Source organism: Bos grunniens, chromosome 21 (genome assembly GCF_055505025.1).
Source record: "Bos grunniens cultivar Pamir isolate PY7600 chromosome 21, Bosgru_T2T1.0, whole genome shotgun sequence".
Taxonomy (NCBI): Eukaryota; Metazoa; Chordata; class Mammalia; order Artiodactyla; family Bovidae; genus Bos; species Bos grunniens.
In genome coordinates this window covers 329,189-340,070 of record NC_141185.1, presented here as the reverse complement: position 1 = coordinate 340,070, position 10,882 = coordinate 329,189, and the positions used below count along the sequence as shown (strand labels likewise).

The 10,882-nt window shown below is 50.5% G+C and overlaps 1 gene segment (V, D, J or C); it reads right to left on the bottom strand.

Moving 5' to 3' along the window:
- Positions 1-1,393: 1,393 nt before the first annotated feature.
- Positions 1,394-2,330, bottom strand: LOC147348813 (immunoglobulin heavy variable 4-38-2-like). The segment is given in 2 exon segments: positions 1,394-2,165; positions 2,248-2,330. Coding segments are annotated over 2 exon segments (366 nt in total).
- Between the last annotated feature and the right edge of the window lie 8,552 nt (positions 2,331-10,882).

Sequence of the window (10,882 nt, the reverse complement as noted above, 5' to 3'; positions counted from 1 at the left end):
ACAAGCCCCCTGGTGGTTCAGGGGCACCTGGAGGGTGGCTTGTGGCTGGGCTCACACTGAGGTCCCCTCAGTGTGTCTCTTGCACAGTAATACACAGCTGTGTCCACAGTGGTCACGGAGCTCAGCTGCAGGGAGGACTGGTTCTTAGACGTGCCCCTGGAGATGGACGTGTGGCTCTCGATGGAGGGGCTGTGGTAAGTGTCACCATTATAATATATGCTTCCCATCCACTCTAGCCCCTTCGCTGGGGCCTGGTGGATCCAGCTCCCACCATAACCACGTGATGGAGTAACCAGAGACAGCACATGTGAGGGAGACGATCTGCGAGGGCTTCACCAGGTCTGGGCCCGACTCCTGCACCTTCACCTGGGACAGGACACCCGGGGACAAGAAGATTCAAGCCCAGTCAGTCACCTGCTGTCACAATCACCCCCACAGATGCGTGTCTGACGCCTGACCTTCCCCTTGGGGAACTGCCACCAGGCAGAGGAGAAGACTGCAGAGTCTCATCTTCTACACAACAGCTTGGCCTTTACTGAGACCTTCATCCTGTATGAGCACACAGTGGTGAGCTCCCATAGCCCAGGGGTGGATTTTTCCTTGGAGCTTGAGGAGGAATTTGCATTGAGGAGCTCTATTCCTGTGAATACAGAGAGGCTGTGGTCACACTCACCCTGGTCATCCCAGGATCCCCGTGGGTGCCTTCTGAATTTACATGTTTGGCGAGCAAGGGTGGGAAAGCAGTGTGTCTATCAGATGGCTTGGAACCAGATCCCAGGGCAGGTCCCCCTTTATGAGCCCAGAGTCTCCATCTTGATGGCCCCCACCTCCTGACCCTTGCCCATCTCAGCTCAGCCCCTCGTCCTCTCAGTCCTTGGGTCTTTCCTCAGGGCTGAGCCTAGCACAGCTCCTGCTTCCTTTCGCTGTGGCAGTGACGGTCACTGTGATGGGAGAGAGGACAGATGGTGGTGTGCTCCACGTTGACCCACGGACAAATCCACCTGAGGACCTCTGTATTTCCCCGTATGAATGATCCAGACATAAGCTCAGAATGGGGTGTGGACTTGAGAGACGTTGAGGCGAGATGGTATCACCCTGACTGCCCTCACCTGGAATCTGTGTGTGTTGAGTGACTCAGTGAACTGGCCAAATTCTCAATGTCTATATAAGGACACAAGGTAACAGTGTTTATGTTAAGACGCTAATAAAAGCTAGCATGTAGGTGAATTTGCAGTACAGAACCTGTGAATGATGAGAATCATTGCATATGCAGCACTGGGGACCCCTGACACTGGAGCCTTAGACACTGCTTGCTCCACATTCTACTGTGCAGTTTGACAGATAGAAGGAGGTTGAGTCTCTTCCTTCTTCGTGGACAAAAACAAAACAAAGATTAAAAATGTTTAAATATCTTAGGTTTCCTTTCAGGATAGTTAATAGTTGAAAATAACATGAGAGGCAAATGTTTTTACTGAGTTCCTTTGAAAGAAGAGAAATGAAGGTGAAAAATTTTAGCTGTTTAGTATTATATGTGTGTGGGTGTGTGTGTGTTTGCATAAAGCTATCCTTGCTTCAAGGAAAAATTAAAATATATATAAACACAGTTTTCTGAGAGCGACATAAAGCACAAGGAATTACCAGGACACAGAAGAGGGTTTGAGGTGCAGCTCCTGGGCAGGAGGAGAAAAGAGAAGCTCTGACGAGAATCCCCCCCAGGCCCCCCACCGCCCAAGGCCTCTCTGCACCTGCTCCAGGGCTCAGCTCTGTACTGAGTCCTGCGCGCCCCCTGGTGGTCACGGGCCTCCATGCAGGGAGGTTTTTGTCTGGGCTCACACTGACTTCCCCTCACTGTGTCTGGTGCACAGTAGTACAGTAGTATGTGGCCGAGTCCTCAGTTGTCACGCTGCTCACTGACAGAGAGACTTGGCTCTTGGAGTTGTCCTTGGTGATGCTGAGCCGGGATTTCAGGGCTGGGTTATAGCCTGTGCTTCCAGCACTATCTATACCACCAACCCACTCCAGCGCCTTCCCTGGAGCCTGGCGGACCCAGCCTACAGCCTTGTCGCTTAATGAGAATCCAGAGGCCGTGCAGGTGAGCGAGAGGGTCTGTGAGGGCTTCACCAGGCTGGGGCCCGACTCCCGCAGCTGCACCTGGGACAGGACCCCTGTGGAGAGAGAGAAGCACGGTGACCCGTGGGCTCAGAGGCAGCTTCCCCACGTGCCCATGTCTGACCCAGAGACACTCACCTCTGGGGGCTGAGAGCACAAAGAGGAGGGTCCACAGTGGGTTCATCTTGGAGCAGATGAGAGTCACCACTCCCACAAGTCTCTTCAAGCCTCAGGAGGAGCCTGAATTTAAGGGAGCTGGTGCTGTGTTTCTACCCTGTGACCTGAGTGGATATTTGCATACAGGAGGGACCTCTGTATAAAAAGCAGAAAGCAGTGAATAGAGGTACTGTCTATTGGGCTCCCCCTGTGAGGGGTTGCTGACTGTGTCCTCAGAGAACTCAGCCCCTCCTGGGATCCCCCTCCCCATACCAGGAAGACTTTGAGGAATGAAATGATGAAGAAGGCCTGGTCAGGAAAAAAATGCTTCCAGGGAAAATGGCAGATTTGGGGAAGAGACTTTAATCCCACGAATGTGTTTTCTGTTACTCAACAAATGCCCACCACACATTCAGGTACCAGCCATTTGTTAGACACAAACTCTTATTTTTCTTTTCTTTTCTGATTAGCTGATGTTTACTTCATATACAAACATCAGAGAAAAATATACAAGTAATAATCACATTGAATTCAAATGGAGTTGAGTACAATTTAATGTCTATCAGAATTCCTAAAGCATTTATATTTTCCTTTGCTTTCTTATCTATTTTTTCATCTTGAACAGCTTAAACACCTCAAGAATCAATCTAGAGGAGGTTTGTTCATAGTAATTAAGCACAGTATTAATTCTGTGGACACAGTAGACATTTGTGCTGAGATGCTCGTCTTCCCAGCACGGGTGACTTGCCCAGTGGGCTGCATTTTCCTGTGCACAACTGAGTGTCTGCAGGAACTCGTGAACCTCAGCATCTCTTCCCTGAGGGTGGACACTGAGGACCCCAAGTCTGCTGAGGAGTGGGGACAGACAGCTCCTGGGAGCTCCTTAGGGCTCCGCTCCCCCATCTCCCTGTGGCCCTGCGGCTGTGGCCTCACACCTGCATTTCTGTGTGTGAGGATGTAGACTGGGGCTGACGACAGTCACAGCATGTGTGGATTTACAGCGGGTTTGCCCGGGGTGGGGAGAGCTGTCATCAGTGTCATCAGTGGTGTTATCCCTCCTGGAGCAAAAAAGAGCAGTGTGTGTCCCCACTCTGACTGACGCCCTGTCCATGTGACCCTGGTCTTCTCCTGCCCTGAGATGTCACCCCTTCGGGTCTGGCGCAGGTGAGCTCTTTCTCAGCACAGGGATCTGACCTGTACACTGACTGAGAACCTACTGTCTATGAAAAGGCCTTCCCAGTCTGGCTTTGGTCACAGCAGTTCTGCATGAGCATGTCTTTTGTGCCAGATCCAGTTTCCTGACACCTGAATGTGCTCTGGGGAGAGGCCCCACCTCATTGTGCCTCAGAGCTTGTGGGGTCACCTGTGCCCGATGCTGTGCAACATGGTCAAGACTCCTGAGGGTGACCTTGGAACTGTGGCTTCTGGCATCGAGGTCACTGAGCTCCTACATGTGTCCTCATCCCTTGGCTCAACACCTTCATCCATCATCAAACCCAGTGGAGTCTTGTGGGGCACGCCTAACAGGCTTTCCACTCTTCAGCAGTTTCTCTGATCTCTTGATCCCACTGGACCACCTGTAAAACCGAAATATGCTTCTCATCTCACGGGACTGGAAGGCTGCAGACACATCCCCACATCCACTACCAGTTGGTTTCTATGGGGTTTAGTTTATGGCATCAGACGTGGGATCCAGAGAATCCCCAACAACTCCTAAGCCATGAGCAATCAGATGCTGGTACCCACTCTGACTTACTGAGTTCAGTGCTCTCTGGATGAGAGTGGTCTAATAGCTTTGTGTGGAGTCTTTAGGGTTTTCTATCTACAGTGTTCTGTAGATAATGAGAATTTTGCCTCCTGTGGTAAAGAATCCACTTGCAATGTAGGAGACCTGGGTTGACTCCCCAGGTGTGAGATTCCCTGGAGTAGGAAATGGCAGCCCACTCCAGGATTCTTGCCTAGAAAGGACAAAGAAGACTGGCGAGCTACAGTCTCTGGGGCAACAAAGTGTCAGACACGACTGACTGACTAACACACTCTTATCTCTAAACTCTATGCCGGCCCAGCAGTTCTGAAACGAAAGCTGACAGTGATACAGGCCTTCTTCAAGAAATGGAAGGAAACAGTCCAACTTACTCCATACAGAAATTAGAACAGAACACCACAAAAGCACAGAGGCAGTAGTAGGAAGGAAAGGACAAAACAGTGCAGAAATTAATAATGTTGAGATGAACACACACACACACACACACAACGGCAACAACGATCAGTTAAATCAACAGCTGGTGGTGTTGTTGTCATTGTCGTTTTTTCAAAGACAAACAAAACCATAAGTCTTTAGCCAGTCTCCAAAGGAGGAAAAAGAATTTACTGGAATAAAATTAAAAACAGAAAAGACATAACGCTAATACCTCAGAGATACAGAAAACATATGAGATTATTACAAAGAGTTGTATGCCAACAAATTGGACAATCTAGAAGAAATGGACAAATTCCTAAACTGTAAACCCTGCAGGACCGAATCAAGATGGAGGAGACAACATGGAGAGAATGATCGTCGGTGTGAAAATTGAATTTCGTCAGAGTAATTTTAAAATCTTCCAGGGAGCAACAGCCTCAGAACAGAAAGTTTCTCTAGGGACTTCTATAAAATGTACCTGTGATGAATTTAATGCAAAACTTCTCAAAACCTATTAGCAAATCAAATTCAACAATGAATAGAAAGGATCATGCACCATCCTCAATTGTCTTTTACATGAGGGTCACAGCAACGGTTCAAGATCCAAGCAGCAGGAAATAGGCTGGTGAAAGTGCTCAGCTTCAAATATGCACCACCTCCCACAAAAAGGAGTGGAAAGTAAAGGGGCAGATCAACAGCCCCAGAGGCTGGAAGAGGAGCCAAAGAAGATTATTCCCAGACCTTGGACTTAGTAGGGTTTGCATGGATGGATTTAAACACTGTCGGGGCCAGTGGGGCCTCCCTGGTGGCTCAGCAGTGAAGAATCTGCTTGCACTGAAAGAAATGCAGGAGACTTGGGTTCAGTCCCTGGGTCAGAAAGATCCCCTGGAGGAGGAAATACCAACCCACTCCAGTATTCTCGGCCTGGAGAACCCCATGGACAGAGGCACTTGGCAGGCTATAGTCCATAGGGAGGCAAAGAGTCAGACACAACTGTAGCACTGAGCACTCGTGCACACTGGGACCAGGGGTCCTTTCTGACTTACATTTATCCTTTTTAAGGAATGAAACTCTTTGTAGCTGAGATATGCCTGTCTACGTGTTGTATTTTAGAACACAAATCCTCACGCATAGCTGAGTTAGAGGACTAGATTTGGGACTTGGGGTTGATGGTATTTAGACCAACTTTGCTCTACAATCTTTATTATAATTGCCATTATAATTTAGTGTCAATTCTTAGGTGGACATTTGGGAGGTTTTCTGGGATTTGCTAAGTGTAATGGGCCTGTGGGAAGGATGTATTTGCAGGGCTGAAGGTGGACTGTGTTTGAATCATTCATTGAGTCTCTGAATGTCATCTAACATGGCATTGGGGATTTTGGAAAATGTGACTGATTGAGAGGTCTGCTTTTCCTGGATTATCATGTGGCTCCAGTTGAAACCACAAATGTGTTCATCAGAGGGAGGCCAAGGGCATCTGACCCTGGAAGAAGTGACCACTGATGGAAGGTGCTTTGCTGGGCTGTGCAGATGAAGGAAGTGGCTGAGAGCCAGGGATGCAGGCAGTGAAGCTCTAGATTGGACACGGCAAAGAAGCAGATTGTCCCTGACTTTATCCTTTCAGAGTGCAACAGGAGCTCAGGTGGGCTGGTCTGTGAGCATGCCTTTATTTTCCGCAGTCCTAGAGGCTGTAAGCCCCAGATCAGGACACCAGTGAGGCTGCTCTTCTGGTGAGGCCTCCTTCCTGCTTCACATCTGGCACCTTCCTGCTGGGTCCTTCCCTGGTGGACAGGGACAAATATGTTCTCTGGGGATTCTTAGAAAGACTCCAACCCAGATCATGAGGACTCTCCTCTCATGAACTAAGCATCTGCCAAAGACCCCGATTCTCACAGCATCCTCTTGGGTGCACATGACTTCCAAGCCTGAATTCTGGGGGCACAGATCATTCAGACCCTGAGAGCCTTGGGACTGTGGTCCTGTCGCATCTGGATTCCAATCCAGTGAAACTGATATCAGACTCTGAACTATGGACTGAAAGGGAATGTGTGTGTGTTGATTTGAGCCCCACACGTGTGGGAAGTTGGCACAATGATCAGCAGAGTGATATAAGCTAGAACGTGGGTTTCACATCCACCAGTGTCTCCCACATGGCTCCCACTTACTTGGTGACCACAAGCACGGGCCCTGGGGACAGGGCACTGCAGGCCGTGGTCCCTGGGAGGAACCATGTGCTGCCACAGACTGAGGGACCTGTGCACTCCTCGACCCTGACTCTATAACCCTGCTCGTGGCTGTCTGACCAGATGCTATGTGTGGGCTGCTTGGCAGAGACTGGGAAATAGAAATTCACCCTTGGGATCCCCCAAGGACGATGGCACTTTTCAAACTAAAGAATGAGCCAGAGGACTTGCCAGGATGCTCTACAGAATAAGAATCCCATACTTGACATTAACCAAATATTTCCCGATAATGCCTCACCTAACATTCCCAAGAAGAATGAGGCTCTCAATACCCCTGCTAAAAAAGGAATAAAAATCCATAACCCGTTGGAGAGAAATCTTTATCTTGCATCTTTCTTTGAGATCTTGCTCAAAAGCACCAGTGTCCCAGGAGAGCATGATCTGATCTCTCAGATTCCAGACTCTTGGTGATGAGAAGTCAGGAAAACCATCATTTTTCTCCTCTCCTCTCCCAGCACAGCACCCTGCCCCTCAGGATGTGGGTTTTCACAGTGTACCTCACACAGTAATAAACAGCTGTGTCCTCAGACCTCAGACTGCTCTGCTCAATTTAGGCGGTGTTGGTGGACGTGTGTGCAACCAAGATCACTCTGCTCTGGAACTTCTAGGTGTACCTTGTTCCACCATGTTGAGGGTCAGTCCATCCATCCGTTCAAGCCCTTGCTGAGGGGCGTGTCACACCCAGTGCATGTAGTCGGTGAAGGTGTATCCAGAAGCCTTGCAGGACACCTTCACTGAGGCCCCAGGCTTCCTCAGCTCAGCCCCAACAGCACCAGCTGCACCTGGGCGTGCACCCCTGTGGACAGGGGACAGAAGTGCATGAAGCCCCTTGACTGGACCCTGTCCCTTCCTTCACTGCAGCACTGGGGTGACCCTGACCTGGAGCCAAGGCCACCAGGAGGAGGACTGTCCAGCTCCAGTCCCTGGTGAGGCCTGTGCTCCCAGGACTGCTGTGCAGAGCCGGTGTTGCTCTGGGTGATGTTCTCAGGGCTCAGAATATCCATATTTAACCTAGGACACCTCAGGTCACCTGCATGTTCTAGAGGCTGAAAACTTTACACTCAATACACGGGCGATATTAGGAAGGAGCAGACTTATGATCCATGGCCACGCTCAGTGGGTGTGTGTCCGTGTCCTCATGCTGTTTCATGGCGTGTGTCCTGCCAGGTCCCTGACCCCTGTGTACACAGATCTCTTCCACTGAGGGACCCGCCCCAGAGGACACAGTCCCCATCGTGAACCAGTCTTTAGTGCCACAGAGACATCTTCACCTCTAATCAGTGTGTTTCCCCAAAGTCAGCCACCACTGGGTATTCACATACACACACACACCTCTCACAGAGACGCACCTGTCAGACAGACAGACAGACACACACACACCTGTCTCACATACACACACATAGCTGTCACACACACAATCAAAACTGTCACACACAAGCACTCACACCTGTCACACAGACATACAGACACACACAGTCACATAAAACTGTCACACACACACAACTGTCATACACAAACATACCCATTCACACACACAGACACACCTGTTACACACACATACACCTGTTGCACACAAAGAGACCTGTCACACACCCAGACATGTCACACACATACAGACACACCTCTCCCACACATACACACCTGTCTCACACACACACACCTGTTATACACACACACACCTGTTGCACACATACATGTTACATACACTCACCTTGGTCACACAGACATACAGGCACACATACACATGTCAAACACACCTATCACACACACACCAGTCACATACATACCTGTTATACAAACACACACCTGTCACGCAGACATACAGAGATATATACTCACAAACACTTTCACGCTCACACATACAGACACAAAACCAATCACACACATTCACATGCTCAGATGCACACATAAACACCCTCACACTTACATATACACACTCACATGCACACACATACAAACACTCACTCATATATATACACACACACATGCATACTTACACACACTCACACACTCACATACACACTCACAGACATATAGACATGTACTTCTCGTGGCCTCACTGAGCTGTGCAATCCCAACAGTCCTGAATATTAAACGTCCTTGTCCAATCCTTGTCCCGCTAGTTATTGTTTTTACTGAAAAGAGAAGACTCCATCTCTGAGACTCCCGGCCGCTCCCCACATGCTCCTGTGCAGCAGCCCTGTGCTAGAGTCCTGGGCACCCCCTGCCTGGGCTCACAGGGCAGTCCTAGCAGTGTTTCTGGTCTGGTATTAAGTGGCTGTGTTCCATCTTCAGAGTATTCTTCTAGAGAGAGCATGTTATTTTAATCTTCTCTAGAAAAAGCCTTTGGAGAAGGAAATGGCAACTCACTCCAGTGTTCTTGCCTGGAGAATCCCAGGGACGGGGGAGCCTGGTGGGCTGCCATCTCTGGGGTCACACAGATTCGGACACGACTGAAGCGACTTAGCAGCAGCAGCAGCAGCAAAAACAGCCTCAATAAACACATGCACTCTGTAGAGAGACCCCAAGGAAGGAGTTTGTGAGAACACCTGGATGTCGCCTCCCTGGGGCTGCAGGTGCACCGATGCAGTTGACACTCACAGTGAGTCCAGAGGCTCTCGAGGATGTGGGGTCCCTTGGCCTCCTGGAACCCCCCATGGGCTAACATCCTGTCACAGGATAGCTGCAAGCACAAGCACGGGGCTCGATGCCCACTCCACCTACTGTTCACTCCTGGGCTCACCTGTTCTTGCAGCACCTGGACCCTGCAGGGGCCCCACAGAAAGGTCCAGATGACCCCCTTGATGGAAACCAGTGCAATCGCCCCTGACAACTCACAGCACAAACACCTGAGGGGCTCCTAGTGCCGACACCTGTGAGAGGAGACACCTGAGACGCTGGGGGAAGACGAGGCAGAGCCCTTGTCAGCTGACTCAGGGGAGGCTGCCCTGAGGGAGTGCTCACCCAGGGAATGGGGTGGTGAGCATGCTCAGTCACCTCAGTCGTGTCTGACCCTTTGAGACCCCATGGACTGTAGCCCACCAGACTCCTCTGTCCATGGGATTCTCCAGGCAGGAACACTGGAGTGGGTTGCCACAACAGCACCCTGCAGAGAAGCTAGGTCAGCCGTGTGCATGTCCCCTGGCAGGACATCTCTTCAGCAGGACGGCCTCGGGTTGCATCCATCCTCAGACTCCATCCTGCTTCTCACCGTCCCTCCTGACCACCTGCCTGAGGACTTCAGGACCTGAGGTCATTGGGGAGACAGACCCACTGCTGTGTCAGCCACGTGTTCTCCAGCAGGACCCTGTGACAAACCGGCTTCCCCCTGTTCTGAGTCTCTGATGGAACCTTCATGAATATTTCTGAGCACGTCAGATACCCAAGAGCAGGAGAGGGATACTGGCCATGTCGATCAGGCAGGACAGAGCGGGTCTGAGGCCAGTAGTGAGGGCTCCAAGCCTGGTATCCAGCCATGGGTACCAGAGCCTCAGTGCCCTGCCTCCTAGATGGCGTCTGGCTGTGGTCTCTGCACACTAGCTCCCCACCTCAAAGAGGCTGCATATCGTACCTCAGCCAGTTCCCTGGAGGTCCCATGTTGGTAGGGGCTACCTGCGTTGTTGAGATTGAATACCCATGACTAAGGGGATCTGGGTCTGGGCTCTGAGCGTCACCAGGGTTTTCAGTATTGGCCCGTCTGCATAATACTCCCTCCTGGACTGCAGTGCCCTGGTCCAGTCCCTTCTCTTAGCCATGAGATATGAAACCTCTGTAGGTCTGCAGTAGACAAGAATTTCTGTTCACCTCCTAGGAGAAGCTGGGGGAAGAGCTCTTCCATGAGGGTCTGCATGATGAACCTTCTGGGTAGGTGTTAGCATTTTTCAGCGTTTGCCTTCCCCTCGTCCGTCAGGTGTCCTGAAGGGATAAATATGAACACTCACCTTGAAGATCTGGATGTTTCTGGAGTTATATTCCACAAACCATGGACTGCGACCCCAGGATCTCTCATCCTCACAGTGGTTATTGCTGGTCCTGCAGGAATTGGTAGTAATTACCCTGAGGGTGCTCCTCCTGAAGCTTCACTTCCATGGGCACGTCTCACCTGGACTGTGGATTGCCCACCTCTCTGGTTTTGTGCTGGGGGATTTCCTTACAATCTGAGGACTCTGTTAGGTCCAGGGAAAGTTTTGGTGTT